At 45.3% G+C, this 24853-nt stretch overlaps 1 protein-coding gene and 1 non-coding gene across 2 annotated transcripts; one reads left to right on the top strand and one right to left on the bottom strand.

Annotated features, from left to right (window-relative positions):
• The first annotated feature begins 7127 nt into the window (after nt 1-7127).
• On the top strand, nt 7128-7290 carry LOC130024519 (U1 spliceosomal RNA). The gene has a single exon (XR_008792597.1). It is a non-coding gene; the product is annotated as a U1 spliceosomal RNA (small nuclear RNA).
• Nucleotides 7291-22689: 15399 nt separating this feature from the next.
• On the bottom strand, nt 22690-24641 carry LOC130024231 (cytochrome b5 domain-containing protein 1). The gene is made up of 4 exons (XM_056114898.1): nt 24409-24641; nt 24232-24308; nt 23885-24103; nt 22690-23283 (listed from the first exon to the last, which is right to left on the bottom strand). The coding sequence occupies exons 1-4, from the start codon at nt 24566-24568 to the stop codon at nt 23053-23055; spliced, it is 687 nt and encodes a 228-aa protein (XP_055970873.1). The 5' UTR covers nt 24569-24641; the 3' UTR covers nt 22690-23052.
• Nucleotides 24642-24853: the final 212 nt, after the last annotated feature.

Raw genomic sequence — 24853 nt, 5'->3', positions numbered from 1 at the left:
TCCCATATGAGCACTGCCAGGAGTAATTCCTAAGTTCAGAGCCAGAAGTATCCCCTAATATCACCAAATATGGCCAAAAACAGAGAGAGAGAGCTGCCTGTGACTTTTTTTTTGGGGGGGGGTGTCACACCCAGCGATGCACGGGGGTTACTCCTGGCTCTTCACTCAGGAATTACTCCCGGCGGAGCTCAGGGGACTATATGGAATGCTGGGAATCAAACCTGGGTTGGCCGCATGTAAGGCAAACGCCCTACCCGCTGTTCTCTCGCTCCAGCCCCTGCCTGTGACTTCTTAACCAGAAGCCTTTCATCTCCATCCTACTTCTGTCTTCCACTTTTAGACTTATTTCTTCTGAAATATTAAATCCAAGTCCTCTGTCTTGGCTACATTCTTCTTTTTTCCACCTCCCTTACCTGGACTCAGGAGCACTCTAATCAGCTCTTATCTTGTGTTCATCTTCTCTATGCAACTTTGATTCCATAGTCTATCATTTCTATCTCCTGCCAGCTTCTCATTGCCCTCCCCTAAACCCCTAACCTTGGATCAATCCGGCTGTCTCCAACCGTCTTTATACCTAGGATGCAAAGTGCCGAAAGAACATACAGTGACTTTTAAGATCAGTGTCTCTACTCAGAAACTTTTTTGTTAGTTTTCTTTCTTACATCTTATATTCCAGTAGAAAATCCTATCTTACATTTACATATGAGAACTCCTTTGAAATATGATACTAAATCTGTATATTTAACTATGTTTGTCTTTTTCTGCTTCCCTCGTATTATAGCTGAAGCTAATCGTTGCACTTGGGCTCTGGAACCTGGACCTTCCCACCTTCTCAGGAACTAAGTGGTTTTCGGTGATCCCCTAACTCTCCTTTATCTGTCATTTTTGTTGCTGTTTCCCAGTCACACTTAAAGGTACTTAAACCTTGCTGACTTTAGGGACTGGAAAGATAATATGGAAGTTAAAGAGCTTACCTTGCATTAGGGGGCTGACCTGATTAGGTCCTCAGCACCACATATGGTCCCCCAAGCACTGCCAGGAGAGACCCCTAAGCACAGAACCACAGTAAGCCCTGAACACCACCTCTGGGTGTGGTCCCCAGCCCCGAAATATTCCCAACTTTAGTAAAGGTCTGTGGAACCCTTGCCACCACCCTATCTCTATCTGCCCATTCACAGCCATGCTTCTTGAATTTACTGTGTATACTTTCTATTTTCCATCCCTCTGCCCTCCATCTCCATTCCACCACTGAAATGGACTTCACTGAATCACTAAGAGCCTCCTAGTTACTAAATTCAGAGACTATTTTTCAGTTCTTAATTGACCAGAAGGGTCTGAATAAACTTTTGCATTTCTTCTTGACCTCAAACCTGCTCAGACTGCAATTGTTGCCTTCTAGCTGAATCTATTTCCTTTCTTGCTCTTCACTAAGTAAATAAAGGGACTTTCTTAAGAGGAAGATATAAAAACCAAATCATTGTCTTCTCCCAGTTTCTTTTAGACCTACCTACTTTGATTGACTACTATGATGGAAACTGGATATAATACTTCTATTAAAAATGGCAAAATCAAACATTTTGACATTTCCTTTCAGACATTTCATTGTTTTTGCTACTGGCCCATGACCCTCAAGAAATACCTTGCTGAATAGCTGAGATCAGCATCAGGAGGATTACTCCATAGCTTAGAGGCCAGCCGGGCATTTTAGGGGGAAGGGCAGCTCAGATAGAGAAGGGAGCACCAAATAAAGGGTGTTTGGAGGATCCTCCCAGGAGGGGAGATGCATGTTGAAAGTAGACTATGGACTGAACATGATTGCCACTCAATGCCTCTTTTGCAGACCACAACACCCAAAAGGAGAGAGAGAACAAAAGGGATTGCCCTGCCACAGAGGCAGGGTGGGATGGGGGGATGGAGGTGGGAGGGATACTGGGATCCGTGGTGGTGGAAAATGGGCACTGGTGGAGGGATGGGTATTTGATCATTGTATAATCGAAACCCAAGCACAAAAAAATTGTAAATCTACAACTGTACCTCATGGTGTTTCACTAATAAAAAAAATACCTTGCTTTTCATCAAAATTTCCAGTTATTTCAGAATTATCCTAATACTTTTGCCAACACTGATCCCAAATTGCCTTCCTCCAGGCCTTCTGCTTTCTCTTGAGCCCTTTCACCTTCTAGCTCACTGGACAATGAAAGTTGTTTTAATTTCAGACTAAGTTGGATATTAGTAAATTAAACTAATACTTTAAAATATTCTATTTAGGGGCTGGAGTGATATTACAGCAGGGAGGATATTTGCCTTGCATGCGGCTGACCTGGGTTTGATCCCCGGCGTCCCATATGGTCCCCTGAACAATGCCGGGAATAATTCCTGAGTGCACAGCCAAGAGTAACCCCTGAGCATCACAGGATGTGACCCAAAAAGCCAAAAAAAAAATTCTATTAAAAATACTTTAAAAATGATCTAAAATAGAAAGTAATGAAATTAAATAATGAAGTTATTTACTTCTTTAAAGAAAAAGTTGGGCTTTTGGTCTCAGGTAGTACTAAGTTATAGCCACTTAACTAAGAGTGGCCCTGGGTGAGCTACTTATCCCTAAATCTCATCTCCCTCAGTTTTTTCCCCCGTTTTGTTTTGGGGGCAGACTATACCTGTGGTGCTTGGGGCCACTTGAAGTGACCCTCGGTGGGGGACTGTGCTGTGCTGGGAAACCCAGGCGCTCTGCATGCAAAGTTGCTCGCCAGCTCTCTGAGCAACCTCCGTGACCCCGGCTTCATCCTTTGGTTTGTTTGCTGGTTTTTGGGACACACCGGTGGTGCTCAGGAGTTACTCCTAGCTCAGTAATCACTCCCCTGATGGGCTCAGGGAACCATATAGGATGCTGGAGATTGTACCCCAGTCAGCTGCTTGCAAGACAAGCGCCCTACCCGCTGTGCTCTCTGGCTTCTCATTTTCATCCTTAAAACAGGATGCCCAAAAGGTATAGTCGAAGTGACATCTGCAATTGTTTGTTCATTGCAGCACTCTTTACAATAGCCAGAATCTGGAAAAAACCTGAGTACCCGAGAACAGATGACTGGTTAAAGAAACTTTGGTACATTTACACAATGGAGTACTATGTATTTGTTAGAAAAGATGAAGTCATGAAATTTACATACAAGTGGTACTACATGGAAAGTATCATGTTAAGCGAAATGAGTCAGAAAGAGCGGGATAGACACAGAAAGATTGCATTCATATGGGGAACATAAAGCAACAAAACGGGAGACTAACACCCAGGAATGGCTGAGATTAGTACCAGGAATTTTGCTCCATGACTTGAAGGCCAGCCACATGTGCTAGGTGAAAAGGAAGCTCAGATAGAGAAGAGAGCACCAAATAAAGGGTGTTGTGAAGACCCTCCCAGGGTGGGAGAGACATGCTAAAAGTAGTCTATAGACCAAACATGATTGCCACTCAATGCCTCTCTTGCAAAACACAGTACCCAAGAGAGAGAGAACAAGGGGGAATGCCCTGCCACAGCGGCAGGGTGGGACGGGGGGAATGGGGGGTCGGAGGGATGCTGGGACCCGTGGTGGGGGAGGATGGGCACTGGTGGAGGGATGGGTACTTGATCATTGTATAACTGAAACCTGAGCACAAAAATTTTTAAGTCTATAACTGTACCTCATGGTGTTTCACTTAATCACTTAATCACTTAACTTCCCGTTAGTCGTCGATTTGCTCGAGCGGGCGCCAGTAACGTCTCCATTTGTCCCTGTCGCGTGCTAGTGTAGCCCAATGGCATCTCTTCGCTCCGGGAACATGGAGGGCCTCAAACCGATCGTTCATGACCTTGACAAAGAAGTCTGACCATCTGGTAGGTGGGCGGCCACGCGGTCTCTTGACATCCCGTGGAATCCAATCAGTAACAGCTCTAGTCCAACGGTCGTCTTTAAATCTCATTACGTGACCAGCCCATCTGATTTTCGACACCTTGGCAAATGAGACAGCGTCCCTGATCCTTGATCGTCGACGGATGTCAGAACTCCGGATTCGTTCTCTCATTTGAGTGAAACGTGATATTCCAAGCATAGCTCTTTCTATTCTTCTTTGGGAGACCTGAATGGCGTTCTCATCTTGTTTGCGTAGGGCCCAGGTCTCTGAGGCATATGTTAATGCAGGAAGAACAGTGGAATCAAAGAGATGTGCCCGGAGCCGGAGGTTCTTCGTCCTCTTAGCTATTTCTTCGACGTTCTTGAAGGCGTTCCAAGCTGCTCTCTTCCTCCTACGCAGCTCGGGTGCCAGGTCATTTGTCATGTTGACCTCTCGACCTAGGTACACATAGCTGTTGCATTCGGAGATGGTCGTTCCATTGAGAGCGAATGGGGCGTCAGGAACAAGGCTGTTTCTCATAAACATTGTCTTCGTAAGATTCAGCTGTAGTCCTACCTTTCCACACTCACGGTCAAAGTCGGCCAGCATTTGTGCCGCTTGGCTGATGTTTGGTGTTATTAAAACAATGTCATCAGCAAAGCGGAGGTGGTGTAGTTGCCGACCATCTATCTTCACTCCCATTCCTTCCCATTCCAGTCGTCGCATGATGTTCTCGAGGGTGGCACTGAAGAGTTTTGGTGAAATGGTATCACCCTGCCGCACCCCTCTCTTGACATCAACGATCACTTCTTTGTAGAATGGTGAGATCCTGGTAGTGAATCCGCAATACAGCTCACGGAGGATCCTGATGTATTGGGCTTGAATGCCCTGATTGGCTAGGGCTTCAATGACCGCTTCCGTCTCAACAGAATCAAAGGCCTTCTTTAAATCAATGAACGTTAAGCAGAGCGGCATCTTGAACTCCCGAGAAACCTCAATGAGTTTGATTATCGTGTGGATATGGTCGATGGTGCTGAATCCTTTGCGGAACCCTGCTTGCTCACATGGTTGTCCTTCATCTAGTGTTCTGCCAATCCTATTCAGGATGACTCGAGTGAACAACTTGTAGATGACAGACAATAGGCAGATCGGGCGATAGTTGCCAAAAATCATGGATGTCTCCCTTCTTGAACAGTAGTACGGTCCTGCTGGTTTTCCATTGAGATGGAACCTTGCATTCAGACAGGTAGCGAGTGAAGAGCCGAGCCAGTGTATTGATGAGTACTGACGGCAGGTTCTTCAGGTGTTCAGGTCTGACCTTGTCTGGCCCGGGTGCTGTTTGCTTCTTTACTGACGAAATGGCGTGTCGGATTTCGGAAGGGAGAACGTTGGGAACGACATACCCATCCTGTGGAATTTGGTATGTCGGCAAGTGGACATGGCTATCGAAGAGATTTGAGTAGAAGTCATGGATAATCTTCTCCATTGCCGTTCTGGAGGATGTGATGGATCCATCAGGACGTCGGAGGGCAGTCATCTTGGTCTTATAGTTGGCGAAGGACAGGCGGGCTGTACTTTCAATGCACGTACACTAGCATCAGATGCATCCATCGAGAAGGTGTTTCACTAATAAAAAAAAAAACAGGATGCCCTTCTCCTATGATTATAGGAGTGAGGTTGTTGCAGTAGTGAGTTGTTTTTGTTTTGGGGTCACATCTGGTGGTGCTCAGGGGTTTCTCCTGACTTGTGCTCAGGGACCATATGGGATGCTAGGGATTGAACCCTGGTTGGCTGCCTATAAGGCAAATGCCCTACCCACTGTCCCCATAACTCTGGCCCTGATAGTGAGGATTTATGGAGTTAACTAAAAGCATATGCGAATTCACATACTTTGCATGTGGGACACCCAGATTTGATCCCTGAGCAGTGTAAGCAGCGACTCCTGAGAGGCATGCCAGAAATAGTCTCTGAGCACCACAGGTTGTGGCCAAAACCCAAAGAACTAGTAAAAAATAAATAATAAAAATGGCTATAAAGTGCTTATTATTCTAAACAACCAAATGTACTTAACAGGAATTAAGATTATTTCATTGTGAGAAGATTCATAGCCCGATTTGTTTGGGGGCTATACTCAGTGATGTGCAGGCGCTACTTCCCACTCTGCTCAGTAGTTGCCCCTGCTGCTTCTGCTGTTCTAGGGATTGAACCTAGGTCTTTTGCATGCGAAGTGTGCACTCAATCCTTTGAGCTATCTCTCCATCCTGAGTTATTTATAGTACCTGCAACTAAAGGAGCAAAGGGCTAACTTTAGTTATTATTGCTTTCATTAGTTGGCCCCATTTCCTTGCTTTCACCATGATTTATATAAATATATTCAAATCTGGTATGATATGAAACAAATCACATTTAACTGGATTCAGTTCTTCTAATGGAAGAACAAAGTGCTGTTAGAGGAAATGTTAGTCATAAATATGGTCTAATTTTCTAATCATGACAGCTGCTACTTAGATGCTGAATAATGCCAATCTCAGGATCCCTCAAGGGATCTCAAGTTATTACTTAATAGTGGCTTATGAGACAGAGAAATAATACAGGGGTTAAGGCACTTGGTTGACAATTGACCAATCCAGATGATCCTTAGAACCCCATATGGTTCCCCTGAATCCACCAGGAGTACCTCTGGGTATCAACTGACATCCTTCCCCCCGCAAAAAAAAAAAAACAGGCCAGAAACTTGGGTATTATCCTTAACTTCTCCATCTACCACTGCTACTGAGTTATTAGTTTGTACTGTTGTCCCTCACTTCAGTTCATCTTTTTTAGTCTATTACAATTTGATCTGGTTCCAGTTATCATCTCTTTCTTGGAGTTATTGCCACTACACCACTTTCTTTACTTCTTCTAATCCATTCTCTAGAAATTGTAGTCAATCACACTTTTAAAATGTAAATTTGGGGAACAGAGCTATAGCACAGTAATTCTGTGGTCCCCTGCACCCCACCAGGAGAGATCCTGAGCACCACTGTGTATGTGTGTGTGTGTGTCACTGTCCTCCCATTGTTCATCGATTTGCTCGAGCAGGCCCAGTAACGTCTCCATCGTGAGACTTGTTGTTACTGTGTTTGGTATATATATTTGGTATATATATCACGGGTAGCTTGCCAGGCTTTGCCGTGCAAGCGAGATACTCTCGGTAGCTTGCTGGGCTTTCTGAGAGGGGCAGAGGAATCAAACCTGGCTCGGCCGGCAGGCTGCACTCAAAGCAAACACCTTACTGCTGTGGAGATACAGTGATCATGAAGGTGGTTTTCCCAGGGCGAGGCTTATCCATTGCACTCCAGATGTGCTGACCCCTGCGATTTCCCCAAATGTGGGAAACTCGACTGCCATAATTTGTGGTAGTGTGTGTGTGTAAATTATATTTATGTGTGTGTGTGTGTGTGTACAAATTTCAATACCTCCCTCCCAGTCTTGAACATGTATCTCTGTCTCTCTCTCCCCTCATATTTCTCTCTATAAAACTATTTCAGGGGCTGGAGCAATAGCACAGCGGGTAGGACGTTTGCCTTGCACACGGCCGACCCGGGTTCAATTCCCAGCATCCTGTATGGTCCCCTGAGCACCGCCAGGGGTAATTCCTGAGCGCACAGCCAGGAGTAACCCCTGTGCATCGCCAGGTGTGACCCCCCCCCCAAAAAAAACTATTTCATTTCACTAAAAAAGTAAAATGCGAATTTGAGGCCCCCGGGGATGGAACAGTGGCAGAAGAACCTGCCTTGCAATTGTGATCTCGCTGAAAGGAGAGGCAGTGAGTTGAAGAATTCACAAGCTCAGGAAATGTACTACTTGGTGACCTCAGCCAAGAAATCTAACAACATGGGGGCTGGAGCAATAGCACAGCGGGTAGGGCTTTTGCCTTGCATGCTGCTGACCCAGGTTCGATTCCCAGCATCCCATATGGTCCCCCGAGCACTGCCAGGAGTGATTTCTGAGTGCATGAACCAGGAGTAACTCCTGTGCATTGCCAGGTGTGACCCAAAAAAGCAAAAAAAAAAAAAAAGAAATCTAACAACATGGAGAAACTTTCTTGACTTGCCATGTCACCTCATCAGTGAGCTAGGCAGAACACTCCTGTGAACAATGTCTTTTCACCCTTACCTGGAGCAGGGAAAAGCATCAGCTATTTGACTTGCTACTTCAACAGAAGACAGGCAAGGAGGAGCAGAAGGGAATAATAGCTGCTCTACTTGACTCTGAAAAGCTGAAGAAGATTGTGACTACCAGTGGCTTCACTCTCAGACTTCCTGTCTTCTGAGTGTCTCCTGAAGGACTCAGGGTCTTGTCCAACAAATAAAACAGCAAATAAAAGCACATTCCTTGAAAGTGTGTGGGAACTGTGACATAGGAATTCCCTCCTCTACCTTGGTGCAGGGGGTTGGGAACTGTAGGACTTCTGGGGTTCTGGATTTTCTTGTCTACCAGATCATCCAAAACTGGGAAGGCCAAGGACTGTGACTCTGGTCTATGTTGATTTTTCAAAAGCATTATTTCTCTTGTCCAGAGGCACTTTTGAGAACTTTGGATGTGAAAAATAAAATGAGACCCATGGGGGAAAAATGATAATAAAATGGTATATTTGGGGGATAGAATAATAGTACAGTAGGTAGGGCTTGCATACTGAGTTTAATCCTCATGCCCCTTTTGGTCCCCCGAGCACTACCAGGAGTAATTTCTGGGTACAAAGACAAGAGTGACCCTGAGCATTGCTGGGTGTGCCCTCCTAGCTACACTAAACATTTTAATTATAATAATGATGTTTAGGCTGGAGCGATAGCACAGCGGTAGGGCATTCGCCTTACAAGCGGCCAAGATGGCCGACCGGAGTTCGATTCCTCCGCCCCTCTTGGAGAGCCTGGCAAGCTACCGAGAGTATTCGATATGCCAGACACAGTAACAACAAAGTCTCCAATGGAGATGTTACTGGGCCCGCTCGAGCAAATCGACGATCAACGGGAGGGCCTTTACCTTTACCTTTAGGACACCCTAACAGGGTGTGATGGAATATTTGATTTAATTGAAGGGATTGTAAGAACTCCAAGAAAGTAACAGTTAAGCTGAAACTATAAACCAGTAGGCCACGTGATGAGTAGAGGGGTGAAGTGTTACATGCTGAAGTGGGCATTTGCCTTGCACAATGTAGCCAGGTTCAAATCCATATGGCACCCTATGTGGTCCCCTGAGCACTGCCAGGAGTAATTTCTGGATGCAGAGATGAGTAACCCCTGAGCATTGCTGGGTGTGCCCCCCCCCACCACCACCCAAAAAGAAGAGCAGTCTGTCAGAAAATCTTTAAAGAAAGGAGGTTGGGGCTGGAGCGATATCACAGCGGGTAGGGCGTTTGCCTTACACACGGCTGACCTGGGTTCAATTCCCAGCCGGGTGTGACCCAAAAAAGAAGAAAGAAGAAAGGAGGTTGGTGGGGTCTCAGAAATTGAAAGGTCATTGAGGAAAGACAAGCATGCTGGAGCCAAATCAGGAAAGGTTGTTTAGATTATGGTGAGGATGTCCTACTACTTCATAGTGGGTACCCTTCAAGACTTTATTTTATATTTGCTTTCTTTGGGGTCACACCCAGAAATGCTCAGGGGTTACTCCTGGCTTTGCACACAGGAATCACTCCTGGCGGTGCTCGGGGGACCATATGGGATGCTGGGAATCGAACCTGGGTCAGCCACATGCAAGGCAAACGCCCTATCCGCTGTGCTATTGCTCCAGCCCCAACCTCCTTTCTTCAAGACTTTAAACAGAAGAATTTTAAACATTTCCCGTGACTGCTATGTTTAAATGAAAGCAGATAACTAAGTGAGAGGCTCTTGTGGTTTTCTGAATATCCTACTGTGAGTTCTTAGGTAAAAGATTGTATCTTATTAAACAAGAAGGAACTTGACATATAACAGTTGTATTCTACTGATAAATTGAGTTTGTGCAAAGTGACACAATGATTCTAGCTTAGATTTTCAAGATAGGTTCACTCACACACAATCCTAGACCACCTTTCCACCCCTATTCCTTTATTGGGCAGGATCTCTTTCCATTGTACTCAAATGCATCTGTAGCAGACTGTATTTTTCAAAATGGCCACAATATATATCATATCCAAGGTTCTATTACAATTACTACAAAGTGTAACTTTGACATCTCCCACTAAGAGGTGAGGTCTAATTCTCTCCCCTTGTTTTTGAGGTAGTTACAAAAGCCGAGGCAACTTTCTCCTGGATATCTAGAGGTTTTGGGTTTTATTATTTTGGGGGGGGGAAGGGGGCACACCTGGCAGTACTTGGGAGCTATTAAGTCGACTTCAGTTGGTGCTAGAGGCCATGTGATGCTGGGGACCAAACCCAACCTCTCACATGCAAGGCGTGTGCTCTATCAATTGAGTCATACTGCCAGCCCCAGACTATTTGGAACCATGTCATGGGATGAGGCCCAAATGGAAAAGAACCAATAGCCAGCTTCAACTTGCCAGAGGTGAATGAGCCATTTTGGAGATAATACTCGAGCTCCTAACAATTCACCCTGTTGATGGGGCTCAGATAGTACAGTGAGTACACAGATAGTACACTTGGCTTGCTCACAGCTGATCTGATCACCGGCACTCCTTATGGTTCCCTGAAGCCTTCCAGTAGTGATCCCTGAGCACAAAGCCAGGAGTAATCCTTGAGCACAACTGGTTGTGGCCCTCAAACAAAAGTTTACCCTATTGACACATTTCACTGTACCCTGCTCAAATTACAAATACACTAGCAAAATTAATAATTTTACTTTCATGTTGAGTTTTTCATTTCAGGGGGAACCTCCAAGTAGTGTTCAAGAGGTCCAGGCACCTCACTCAGCCAACCAACAGATCTGATGATCCAATGAAGAGATGGCACTTAGGGGACTATGTGGGGTGTATGAGCCTTAACCACTGTAGTGTCTTCAAATTCCACTAATGGTTGTTTTAAGCCACTTATACTTGGGATGCTTTGTTAAGCAGACCTTCACCATCTAGGAAAGTGGTGCAATTCAGTGGTTGTTGTTAAGCCTATCACAATCTTGGTGAAAAGCCCACCTACATTTGTTACTAGTCATGTGACCTTTGGCAAGTTCCTTTATCTCCTTGTGCATCCTTTTTTTTGTTTTGTTTTTTTGCTTTTTGGGTCACACCTGGCGATGCACAAGGGTTACTCCTGGCTCTTCACTCAGAGTGGTGCTCGGGGGACCATATGGGATGCTGGGGATCAAACCCAGGTCGGCCGCGTGCAAGCCCTACCCGCTGTACTATAGCTCCAGCCCCTTCATTGTTTTCCCACAGTATAAACAAAAACAATACTTATGCATTACGAGGATTAAATGATTAATGCAAGTAAATGCAGACCTGCAGTTCTGCAGATAAATTAATCTTAGGCAAGCCTTGACCATCCTCATGTGATTCTGTTCTTTTGTCTTTTGGGGGGTCCATATCTGACAGTGTTCAGGGACTACTCCCAGTGCATTGCTCTGGGATTGTTATAGTGGTATTAAGGAGACTATGTGATGCTGAACCAACTTCAAGCTATTTCCTAATTCATACAGTACTTTTAATATATGTGTGTATGTATATATGTACATAATAGTATGTGGCTCTTCATACTCCGGAAATGATCTTGTCAACTTGTTTATTGTTCATTCCATCAAAGTGTAGGTTCCAATAATGTAGAAACATTACCTGCTCATTCACTGATGTTTCCTCAGTATCTGCAACAGTTTCAGGTACAAAGTGCATAACAAGTAAATTTGTTCTCAAATGGATGAATAATACTTTCACATTACTTGTGGAGACGTCATTAGTTGCTACCCAATTTTCATTTCTTTTCCATAGTAGTGGAGGTCTTTATTATAGATGTCAATATAAAATACTGTCCCAGACTACCTTGAAGTGGAAGGTCATTTTCTAATGCATTTTCTATCACCAAGACATAGGCAGAAATCTAAGGATATCTGGAAAATTTTTTGCTTTGATGTGGGCATGGCTCTTTTTTCCATCCCCTTTCCTTCTTCCTAACCATAGTACAGGCTAAAAATAGAACCACCAGGGAGGTGAAAAACATGAGGGCAAAAATATGGCAACAGAGCTGCCTGATACACTGATAACCTATGTAATGAATTCATTACAGCACAGACCCTTTTGTTCTTTTCTTTGTACTTAAGCCCAGCAATCAAATTTCTATTACTTGGAGTCAAATACATTCTCAACTGATGATATGGTAGATTAATATTTATAACTCTGGCTGTTGATTAAGGACAAGTCCAATATAGCCCGTCTTATTACTCTGTAAGAAGATGGGAAGAATTTATCAGCACAGGTACAGGGGGTAAGGTGCTTATGTTGGATATTAACCCGAAGTATTTTAGGCTTCATCAGAGAATTGCCCTTTTTCCTCCCCCAGAGAAGCTTACAGTGCTTTTGTGAGCACCCCTGAGTTTCTCTTTAACCTTTCCTTTGTGTTTTACCTCTCATTGTCACAATTCCTCCAGTCAGTCTTGGTTGCTTATATGTCAAAACGTCCTGGTAACTCAATTTTGTATTTGAGTGAGTTACCCGCTTTTCTATTTCCCCTGGGGCCTTTTTCATACTTTGCCATAGAGCAATGTTCTTTGCTTAAACACAGAAAAACCATTAATATTTAATATTAATATTTGGGAGTTGATTGACTCTGAAATATATCTGGGTATCCATCATAATTATTTGACTCAGGCTTCAGTTGCCATAGTTCCTAAACAGAGGTTCCACAGTGGGACTGGGATGGGCCTGGGGCGAGTGGCAAAGATACTCTGGCATCGAAATGGGACAGTCTAGAAAGCATAAAAGCAGAGTTTTGATACAAGCTGTTATGACTTAAGAGACAGGACCTCCACAGGAATGCTGAACTGGCCTGCAAACTAAAGTCTAGGATTTACAGTAAAAGCCTTGCTTGCTCTCAGGGCCCAGGGGACAAAATTTTGGAACCTCTGTCTCGTATTGCGTTTATCCAAATAACTGCAAGTATTACTGAGAAGTGAACTTAATTGTTTAATATGTACAACTACAGGGAAAGAGAAAAGCCATATAGATGCCCCTGGGAGACGAGCATCTCCTTGAGTTAATCCCCCAAGAGAATTGCCTCCGCCAAAATGCTTTACCTCTGTAAATGATTACTCACACCTATGTGCAGTCCTATACCTCAACCCCCTTCAGATGTTCTTTAAGTATGCTAGCAACTCTGCATTAAACGCGCCATTTTTACCATTAGTCTGTGGTCTCTGGTCTTTTTGTTTCTCTGCTGAGGAGGTTGGGGAGGCGGTTCTCAGCCACCGAACACACGCATCACGCAGCTCCACATGCTACTGACCCCAATTTGAGTCCTCGCATATGATCCCCCAAGCACCAGGAGTCATTTCTGAACATAGACCAGAAATAGCCCCTGAGCACACAGGGTGTGACCCATTTCTTCCCTTCCCCTCCCCCCAAATTTATCAGCACGTCACTCTATCCAGATCAAATCTCTTCGGCTATTGGGAGTGGACAAGTGGCAAGAGACACCTCTTAGATCGCGAGTTTCACATTCCCGCATTTCAAATAATGGGGTGACATACACAATTCTTTCCTGAAACAAATATTTATTGTTACTGTATACTAGCCTTTTATATGGCCATTGGGGAATACAAGTTAATTACAATGATTAAAGGTGGATGCCCAACACATTAGACTCCTGAAGGTCAGGAACTGTGCTGCTTACAGTAAGAAACTTACTGAGAGGGTAGCAGTTTTACCACCATTTTGTTCCTCATTTCAACCTTTATCCTGGACCCAACTTTAATAGTACCACTTCACTTGCTCATTCGCTAATATTTAAAATGCATTTCATGGGGCCAGAGCAATAATACAGTGGCTATTGAGTTTGCCTTGCACACAGCCGACCCAGGTCAAATCCCTAGCGCTCATATGATCTGATCTCTGGAACCTACCAGGAGTAATTGCTGAGCACCACTGGGTATGGTCCAAAAAAAAAATAATTTCATGGGGCTGGAGAGATAGTACAGCTGGTAGGGTGCTTGCCTTGCATGTGGCTAACCTAGATTTGGTCCCCAGCACTCCATATAATCCCGAGTCCTACCAGAAGTGATCCCTAAGCCCAGAACGAAGAGTCAGCCCTGATCACTACTGACTATATCTCCAAGACCAAAATATAAAATAAATTTTAAAAATATGTTTGACAGGTTCTAATACCTGGTGGTGGTATGGTGTATTTATATTTTGAACTTCTAATTTTCACTTCCGAAGTCATACAGATTTTTTATTGTTTGATTTCTCAAAAAACAAACCGCCATGTGCTTTTGCTGTGCCATAGCAGATCTCCCTCTAACATATCTAGAAGGTTTACTTAAACTCAGCTGTTGTAGGGGGTCTGGTGCCGCCAGCAGGTCAATCTGTACCTGTGAGGCGAGTGCATCAGCAGCCTCATGGCGCCTTCAGACTTCCAGATACCCCATATTGCTGCTGTGCCTTTGGCCAGACCTCAAAAACTTGGGGCAAAGTTTACCAAGAAAGTAAACGGCCAAAAGTTAGGTATGTGGGAAACACCCACAAACCACCTCTGGTCAGCTATATAATTGGAGGCATGACCTCTCTGGTTCCTAATCGAACTGCTTAACGGCCATGATCCCAGAGACGGAGAAACGAATCTTGGAACCCAGCGGCTTTAGGTAGAAATTTGTCCGGTCCCTGCAGTAGGCTACCGGTGCTGGTGCTGGGCCAACCCAGGTGGGAATAGGTTTCGTGCCTTGGCCTGTTCCCCCTGGTGGCCCAGTGGCCGCCATCCTTCAGAGGTCACTGGACAGTCAGGTTTGGGCCCCCAGTGATGAGACACACAGGGCCTCACGGGTTGGGGGTGGAGCCGGGCTTGTCCTCCCCACCCTAACGAGACCCCAAGTCATCGCCCACGAATGGCCTCTCTGGCTCCTAATCCAGCTGCTTAACGGCCATGATCCCAGAGACTCAGAAACAAATCTCGAAACCCAGCAGCTTTTGGCAGAAATGTGTCTGGACCCCGCAATAGGTTACTGTCGCCGGGCCACCCCAGGGGGGAATGGGTGCTATCCCTCTGCCTGCTCCCTCTTGGCGACTTGGTGGCTGTCATCCTCCAGAGGCCATTGGACAGTCAGGCTTGGGCCCCCAGTGACGAAACTTGTTGGGCCTCACAGGATGGGGGTGGGGGAGAGGAGCCGGGCCTGTCCTCCCCACCCCAACGAGACCCCAAGTCATCACCCATGAACAGCCTCTTTGGCTCCTCATCAAGCTGCTCAACGACCATGATCCCAGAGACTCAGGAGCAGATCTCGAAACCCAGTGGCTTTTGGCAGAAATCCCTCCAGATTTAAGTGTTAAAATTTCGGAATTTCAAAACCACATGGCCCTACTGCAGCCACACATCATATGTTATTCATAACCAGCAACAGAACACAAATTGTCTATTGTTGCCTTTTCAGCAGATCTGAGTGTTGGGGTAAAATCTCAAATAATGATGGGTCTGGTGTCGAAATAGTGAATGTGATCAAAGTAGAGAGAGAGTAAGGTAGAAATCATCTGCCCCACAGGCAGGGGGAGGGTGTGGGATGGGGTATACTGGGATTTTTGGTGGTGGAGAATGGGCACTGGTGAAGATACAGGTGTTTCATTGTATGACTGAGACTTAGACCCAAAAGCTTTGTAACTGCTCTCACGGTGATTCAATAAATAAAATGATAAAAAATGGGAAAAAAAAAGTAAGGTGGAGTTCATGCACAATTCAATCAGCTAATCAGTGGCTGAATAAATAGCAGTACCCCTACAAAAAAAAAACACTCAGCTGTTGTGATCTGGGCACGTTAACCTTATCCTGAAGTAATAATCAGTTTTATGATTTCAAGCCCAAATGGTAGATCCCGTTGTTCAAAATTCATCCAGGCCCCTTGTTCAGGATCTATCTAGGACAGCAGAAAAATATTTCAGGTCAATCATAAACTTAGCCTCAAGGATGAAGATTTATTTCTGCCATGAAAATACAAATAATAACACTTTGAGGTAGACAGTTGAGACAAGTATCAGGAATCCTGGGACCACATAGTATTGTCATCCTTAATACTCTACTCTCCTTGGGGCTGGATCAATAGCACAGCAGGTAGGGCGTTTGCCTTGCATACAGCCGACCCGGGTTCGATTCCCAGCATCCCTTATGGTCCCCTGAGCATATGGGGTGATTCCTGAGTGCAGAACCAGGAGTAACCCCTGTGCATCGCCAGGTGTGACCCAAAAAGAAAAAGAAAAAAACAAAACACCAAAAAAAAAAAAGAAAACTACTCTCCAGTGTCTTCAAATTATAAATACGTGCTGATGGAAATTTTTGCACTTTGTGACAATAAAACAGACCGTGTGTGCTCATGCTCGTACAAACCACATACCTTAGAAAGCGTTTCTTGAGGTCGTCTACCTATGACTTCTTCGTAAAGAAACTTTCTACCACAACTTGATCCTCCATACGATACTATTTTTGTCTATATTTTGTTTGGGGACCACACCCAGTAGTACTCAAGATTTACTCCTGGCTCTGTGCTCAGTGCTCATTCCTGGTGGGGCTCGGGGGACCATGTGGAGTGCCAGGTTCAAACCCAGGTTGGCCACATGCAAGGCAAACACCTACCCACTATACTTTTTACCCCTTTATCTTTTTGTGTATATGGTTTTGTTTTGTTGGGGGGGAGGGGTCACACCTGTCTGTGCTCAGAGCTTAGTTCTAGCTCTGTGCTCAGAGATCACTACTGGGTATATTCAAGGGACTATACGGGGTGCTGGGAATTGAACCCAGGTCAGCCACATGCAAAGTAAATATCCTACTCATCATACTATCTCTCCAACCCCTTTTCATGTGTATGTTTTATCCCATTGAGTAGGCAAGTTTCCAGCAAGATACAGTGCTCCCAATGATGTGTGCACATACGGACCGAGGACTATGGGAAATACTTTCCAATTAATCCTTTGGAATTACTCTAGTTTTACTGAGAACAAGAAGCATGTCCATTTTCTATCTCCCCCCAAAAATGAAAGAAATCAACATGAGGACTTTGATCCCACACTCCTGTTCTATATACTTTCTAGGCTTTATACTGGGCATTTTTTACATACTCCTCAATCTTGAATAGAGAACAAACTTGTTCCCAGTGGAGAGCTTCATACCAAAGAGAGTCAATTATTAGTAAATCAAAGCACTGTTGACCCTTGCTCAATCCAAATGTGAGTTTGGATTGTGCCTATGCAGAATTTCCTCAGTAAATACAGGTGGCTCTCCATTGCCACGGGCTCCACGTACATGAATTCAGTTGCACCTGTGGAACTCAGAGAGGAAAAGAAGGGTCAACTATCAGACTTGAGAATTCTAGAACTTGAGTATCTGTGGGGGTGGGGGCGTAAAAATAGAAAGGTCCTGAATCAGTGGATGCTAAATGACCACTGGAGTTAAGTTTTAGGGGATGGGCTGGAAAGAGTATGAGGAGGAAGGTACTTGCCTTGTGTGTGGCCAACACTGGTTCAATCCCTGGCACCACATCTGTGGTCAGGTGAGCACTGCTAAGAGTGACCCCGAGCAAAGAGTCAGAAGTAGCCTCTACACATTTTGGGCCCCCCCCCAAAGTTGGGGGAGTCGGTTATAGATTTTCAACAGTATTAGGGACACACCTGTTCCTAACACACCTAACTTCCCACCCCCAGCTTGCATTGTTCAAGAGGCAACTGAACTACTAGAGAAGCCTTTCTGGTAACAGTCTATTAACATTCTATATGTTATACTGTGAATTTTCAAAAATTATTTTTCCTGGGAGCAACAGTACAATGGGCAGGGTGTCTCTCCTAGCTGTGGCTGACTCGGTTTTGATCCCTGGTACCTCATATGGTCCTCTAAGTCCTGTCAAGAGTGATCCCTGAGCAAAAAACCAGGAGTAGTAAGCCCTGGGCACCACCAGGTGTGGCCCAAATCCAGAACAAAGCAAAACTTACTTTTATATTGGGGCATCCCAAGCAGTGCTCAGGGAATCTTAGGGTCACTCCAAGTAGCCCAGGAGAGAAGCACATGGTGCTGGAGATAAAATTGGCTTACGCACTCCAGCCCTTTGCGTTATCTCCCAGGCCCCTATTTTCCTGTTGTTTTGGAAGCCCCACCCAGAAGTTCTCAGGCCCCCCATTTTTTTAAATTTTGGTTAGTGAAACACCATGAGGTACAGTTGTAGACTTACAAATTTTTGTGCTTGGGTTTCAGTTATACAGTGATCGAATACCCATCCCTTCACCAGTGCCCATTCTCCATAATCCCTGTATCCCTCCCACCCACCCCCACCCCTCCATCCCACCCCGCCTCTGTGGCAGGCCATTCCCTTTTGTTCTCTCCTTTTGGGTGTTGTGGTTTGCAAAAGAGGCATTGAGTGGCAGTCATGTTCGGTCTATAGTCTACTTTCAGCATGCATCTCCCATCCTGGGAGGATCCTCCCAACATCCTTTACTTGGTGCTCCCTTCTCTATCTGAGCTGTCAGGCCCATTTTTTAAAATGGAAGCCAGACCCAACAGTACCTGGAGGGTTGAATGTAGTGCCAAGCATCAAACCCAGGGCACACATGCAGCGTATGTGCTCTACTATGTGAGCCAAATCTGCAGCTATGTTATGCTGTATTTTAGCAAAGCTAGAAAAAATATAAATACTATGAAAATCACTGGAAAATGCAATTACAATATCATACCATAATTGTACTTTTTAAGAAAATCCATGTAGGGGCCAGAGATAATATAGTGGACACTTGCTTTTGCACATGGCTGACCCAGATTTGATCCCCAGCACACCATATAATGCCCCAAGCCCTGCCCAAAGTAAAAAAAAATTTGTAAGTTCTAGAGTTCAAATCCCAGTTGTGTAAAGGTCAACTGTTTTTTTTTTTTTTTGGATGGAGCAGAAGTACATGGATAGGTGCTCCCAGAGCCCTACAGGAGTGATCCCCAAGTACAGAGCCTGGAGCTAGCCCTGAGCATGGCTGGTTGTGGCCCAAAGCACCTGCCCCCCCCCCCCCCAAAATGAGCTTGTTTTTAAAAACTTACTCCTGACTCACTGTTCAGGGTTCACTCCAGGCAGGGCTCAGGGGCCTTATGGGGTGCTGGGAATTGGACCCAGATGAGGTGCATACAAGGCCAGCACCCTACCTGCTGTACTATCTCTCCAGGCCCCAAACTGTGGTTTTTATTCCTCCTACAGGTTGCCCCATACACTCCCACACCTGCAGTCAGACTCTGTACTTTTCCTATCATGGAATTTTTACTTTTCACATGATACTCCTCTCCTGGCATTAGCTTATGGGAAAAAATTTAATTAGCTGCAGAGGTGGCACAAAGGTTGTGGCTTTGTATGCAGGAGCCTCCCGGTTCAATCCCCAACATCTATGGACCCCCAGAGTGGCCAGAAACTTTTTTGGGGGAAGGACACATCCTGCAGTGCTCAGGCATTACTCCTGGCTTTATACTCAAGAACTTTTGGCGGTGTTTGGGGGACCACATATGGTGCCCAGGATTGAAAACGGATAGGGCAATGTACAAGACAAACACTCTATCCTACTATCTCTGCGGCACCCAGAAACATTTTAAAAACAGGAATAAACCTAAAATAATAGTAGCCATGTGGTTTCTCCTTTTACATCTGACCCTCCTCCAGCCACTTTTTCAACCCTAACCTCTAGAGAACACGGAAGTGTTTTCCCTCTTCTAAAGCTTCCTCTCCACAACTATGTAGGCGATTACAGCCACCTGGCGGCGAAATGAGAAAGTAGTCCCAAATCGTGGATACATAAAGAACCTGTGGATTACAGCACAGGATTCTGTTGTCCTATTTCTTGGTACCACCTTGCCTCCGAGGACACAATATTCCTGACGAAATGTTATTATATACAGATTAATTCACTTGATGTTGAGTGCAGGCAACCAAAATTTATTGAGCAGCAACTGTGTACCACCAACCTTAGAAAAACAGCAGTACACAAGAGTACACAATCTCTGCCCCTTACGAGCTTACAGTCTAGTAGCCTGCCAGTCGATTACATTATAATTTTATTTTTTACATCCATAATTTTAAAGTTACAATTGTAGTTAAATACTCTGAAATATATACAGTGCTAAGGAGAAATCTAACCAAAGTCTTGGCCTATATAAAGAAAAATGTTGGGGCTGGAGAAGAGACAGTCCAGAAGGTAGGACGTTTGCCTTGCACACAGCCAACTCAGGTTCAATCCCCAGTTTCTCGCATGGTCCCCAGAGTGAGCACCACCAGGAATAACTCTTGAGCCTCTCTGGATGCCCCGCCCCTCCCTTCCCCCCTCCCCCGCAGGCGGGGGCGGGGGGGGGGCACAGGGGGTGGGACTGAAGAGAAAAGCCTCCCTGAGGAACTGAAGATCAGCTAGGAGGAAAAACGGAAATATGGAAGGGAGAGGGTTGCAAGCAGAGTACAGTCTGGTTCTGAGCAAGAGACAAATGAACGCCAGCGAGTGTGGCTGGAGCATAAGGAACGGAGATAGCTGCTGAGGCTTTATTCCAAGAGGAACTGGAAACCACTGAAGAATTCTAAAAGTTTCTTTTTCACATTTTGCTCTGCTGTGCACAGAAATGGCTAGGAAGTTTTCCATAAGGGTCTGGCCAAGAGTTGATGATAGTTTACACAAAAGTATTCCTGAGACATTTAAGAGACAGAAGTGACTGGGTATGAGTTTCTAGCGAGAGGCACTAAAGTAGGAGCCTCTGAAAGAAGTGCAAGTTTGGGCAGGTCCCACAGGCAGAGGCCCTGAGGTATGCTCTGCATTGTTTCTCAAAGTGGGTGATACTGCTCCCTAAACTCCACAGGGTGCTGGAATGATTGCTTGGGGGGTGGGGGAGGTAGCCTGGGGTGCAATGGGAAGAATACTTCCTCTTTAACTTAAAGATAGATTTCTGTAGGGAAGGGGAATTTTTGTGTAATTTTTTTCTGAAAAGGGGGTGGCAGGCCAAACAAATTGAGCACCTTTGCTACAGCAACAGCATAGTGTTAGGGGCTTAATGGAAGGATCAAGATTCCCAAAAGGTAGTAACAGTTGATTATCAAAAAATGATTCCGATACTTCACAGACTCTTCATTACACATGATGTATCCATTTCACAGGGCGCCTGGATCCTGCTGAAGCCATTAGTGGAGTACCTAAGTCTGCACCGCTGTCCAGATATTTCAAAGTCAGCAAATCAGAAGCTCCCTCACAACTGGATATGAGTTTCTAGCAAGAGGTACTCAGTTTCTCACGGGCCATCTGCACTTCACCCTGGTCTTCATTTATCTGGAAGGCACTCTGATTGCTTATAACCTCTCCCTGACGGATTCTGTCAGAAAGTTCATCTGTTGGTGATTTTTAGTTCCCTCTTTTGATTTAAAGTAAAGGGAACAGAGAGCCAATACAGTGGGAAGGGTTCTTGCACCGTGTGCCCAGATAGTTTCAGCCCCCAGCACCATATTTGGTTCTCTGAGCACCGCTAGTGATCCCTGAGACACAGAGACGCGAGCAAGTCCTGAGCACCACCAGGTATGTCTCTCCAAAGGAAACACACACTACACACACACAAAGGAACCAGCTCTGGCCACTGTACCCCATGACTGTTCTCTTTTAGTCATCAGAGAACACTTACTTCTCACTTATTTTAGCTCTTATCTTTACACCAATCCTGTCAGCCCCCTCTTAAAAAGCCACCATTTTGCAAAGAAAACAGCCTTGTCTTCCCTTGAGAGGATAGCACCCATCCTGAATATACAATACTGTTTGCTTCCTTTTTGCTCCCCAACCTATGTTCCAATCCTAAGGCCCTTTCTTCATTTTAATTTGTGCTGGTCAGTAAATACTTCCTTTTTTTGCTTCAAAAAAGTCAGAAAAGTTTTGCTGCGGTCAGAGACACAGTACAATGGGCCGGGTACTTGCCCTGCACATGGCCCACCCAGATTCCAACCCAAGCAACAGATATGGTTCCCTAAGCAGACAGAATACTCCAGCACTGCTGGGTGTGACCCAAACAAAAAAGAGAGACAAAAAAAAAAGGTTGTTATTGAATTAAACAGGATATAGCCTCAAGCCATTGCTCAGCTAACACTGGACTCCCAATCAGCCTTCTCTCAGTCACTACAATACACCACTCAGAAAAGCCAGTGAGCCTTAGGTTTCAATGACGTACTTAACTGCCTAAACACACTTGTTCAGAGAAGTAGTTGTTACAAATGTTAGCATTAGTTTAGACATTGAGATATTCTCTTTATGCTGAAAAAGAACATGGACAAATGAGTTTATATTCTGGTTACTAACTGGAGTGCCTTTGTGCTAAGCTTCAAAAATCGTAACTGTAAAATAGCAATAATGCTATCTATCTGACAGTTATTTTAACACATAGCAGTCTTCCCCTTGGATATATCAGCTGCCAAAATACATTCACTAAGGAATGGCAGTTTTATATAGTAATAGATGCTTTCTATTACAATTTTTAAATCTTATCTTCCTGCAGTCATTCCATTTCCACCATAATCCAAAAAAAGGTTTTCATCACTATGTAAGTTTTGCCTGAGTTTTCACTATTTCCCTATATCGTACTCTCTCCTATGTATCTCCCTAATCCAAGGAGTGATCCTGAAAAATTTTTTGTACCATCCTTAAAAATAATTTGTTGTTTTGGAGCAAAACCCAGGGGTGTTGAGGTGTTCTGTGCTCAGAGATCACTCAGTGGTTCTGGGGGCAGAGAGGAGGGGGAGGAACCATATTGCAGTACCAGAGATCGAATCCCGAGTGGCTGTATGCAAGACAAGTGCTATAACCTAGTCCAAATTGTCTGGTCCTTATTCCTAAAAATTAATGCTCTTCTAGTATTATCCCTGATTTTCTCTGAGCCATTATAAAGGATTTGGGGAATAGGATCTTTGGACCTTTGGCATTCCCATCCAAAGGCCAGTTCCCAGAATGTAATGAAGGTGAGAATCCAGGAGCACCCCACCTTCATTCCCATACTTTTTCTACAGGGCACAGAAACAGGAAACAGGTCTTGATTCTACATGAGTTACATATGTCCTTTCCTATAGCTCTGTAAGGTCATCGTTGAAGTAGAGCAATATTGCAGGTGTGTAGAGTGCACCATCCATTCTGAGATAGTCAAATTCTTCCTCTTCATCTCGTATTCCATTTTCTTCCAGGGTATAATCCATGTTCAACTTCTTCCCTTCATATTTCCATGTATAGCTGGCTGCATGTGCATTATAGGGGAGATAACGATGCAGAATTTCCCACACTGACTCCAGAGATCCCACCTGGAGAACAAGGAAGTCCCACCTGACGGAAAGGCCTGGCACCCCATTCCAGATTTCTAGAACAAACACACACACACACGCACACACACGCCTGTGCACATGTGCACATATACACATACACATACTCACACATGCACACATGCTTCTAAGTTTCCTTCAGACACTCCACAGACACACATGTGCTTCTGAATTTCGGGCTCTACAACGCACACATACACACACACTTTGGAGCTTCTGACACTCCACAGGCTCAGAAAGTAAGTTGGAGCTCTAGCAAGCAGTAACAAAAGGCTCCAAAGTGTTTTTATGGCAGCCACTTCTGGCCCAAAAGGGTTAAAGCGAGCGTCCCAAACTCATCCCCATGGTAAACACAGCATGGAAGAAGTTGTAAGAATCACCAATGCTAAGATGCAATGAATAGCCCCGTACTTGGTGAAGGAGCTGTGTATTTTTGTCATTCACGACAGTTTCCCCTAAAGTAGAGAACACAGAACTGCCGCCGGTTAAGGAGACCAAACGGCCTGAAAACTTGCTAGGGGAGGGCTGCGGGTGCAGGAATTTCAGTTGCCTCCAACCTCCGCCTCACGCAGCAGTTTCTTACCTCCAGGGAGTGCTCCTGCGATGTGAGCGTGTTAATGATGCGAATGTTACGGGTCTTGGATGACAGCCGCCCCACCTCGTATTTTGAGCCCTGCCACCAGGGCGTTCCGAAATCATTGGCCCAGTCCGAACGGGGTAGCTGAGGTGGGATGTGCAGAAACAGGCCCCGCGGGGTGCGGTATCTCAGGGTGCCGGTCAGAGGATCTATGTGTTTGCGAATCTTTAAAGCAGAGTTTGGGGCGGAAGGGTCTGAGCAGTCACGACCTGAGGTCTGACCGGCTCCGGCTTTTCCTCCCATCCCAGCTCTCCAGTGCCCCTCCCCCGACCCCAGGTCCCGCGAAAACTCACGTCTCTGGTCTTTGGATCGAACCAGTGGCTAATGTCCTGTCCCGCAACTTCCACAATGGGTTTCAGGAGCAAATCTCCTGAGAAGGAGCAGCCGCAGTGGGTGCTGGCAGCCCCCGAACCAACCAGTCCTACATCTACACACCACACCTCAACCCTAGCCCAAAGTGTGTCCCTTACCCTTGTACTTCTGTGCCAATGGCGTTAGGTTGTACACGGATCCCAGGTAGGAGACCCAGAGGTCTTCCGGTATATTGTGTTGGGCGACTTCAGATGGCGTGAAATATCGACGCTGGAAATTGCTGAAATCTGGTCCTTGCACTAGACCCCGCCGCGACATGTCTCTTGCTCCGTGCTTCTGGCTTCCTCGGAAGCTTCTTAGCGCCCCTGCACGCACTTAGTGAATCATTTTCCCTGTTTTGCAGGAGCCAAGGGGAGCGCGTTATCCGCTCACATGGAAACCATTGTCCCTTTACAGCCACCGTCCGTGAATACCACCTACCGTGCGGGTGAGGAGGCGCCAGGACTACGCGTGCTCACGGGAAACGTAGTTCGAAACAGCCGCTCGGGTCCTTGAGTTACGCTGTTTTACATAATTTAGGCGGGGGGGGGGGGGGTGGCATTG

This window comes from Sorex fumeus, unplaced genomic scaffold (assembly GCF_029834395.1).
Source record: "Sorex fumeus unplaced genomic scaffold, SorFum_2.1 ptg000028l, whole genome shotgun sequence".
Lineage (NCBI taxonomy): Eukaryota > Metazoa > Chordata > Mammalia > Eulipotyphla > Soricidae > Sorex > Sorex fumeus.
The sequence above is the reverse complement of the archived record's forward strand: the minus strand, read 5'-3'. Positions and strand labels throughout refer to the sequence as shown.

Bases quoted from the DNA above. Each gene is read 5' to 3' on its own strand.
- LOC130024231 (XM_056114898.1), bottom strand. From the start codon at position 24,568: ATGTCGCGGCGGGGTCTAGTGCAAGGACCAGATTTCAGCAATTTCCAG. The intron at 24,309-24,408 runs GTAAGGGACACA...GCTCCTTCTCAG, and splicing joins ATTGGCACAGAAGTACAAGG to GAGATTTGCTCCTGAAACCC. The intron at 24,104-24,231 runs GTGAGTTTTCGC...TCTGCTTTAAAG, and splicing joins TCGATCCAAAGACCAGAGAC to ATTCGCAAACACATAGATCC.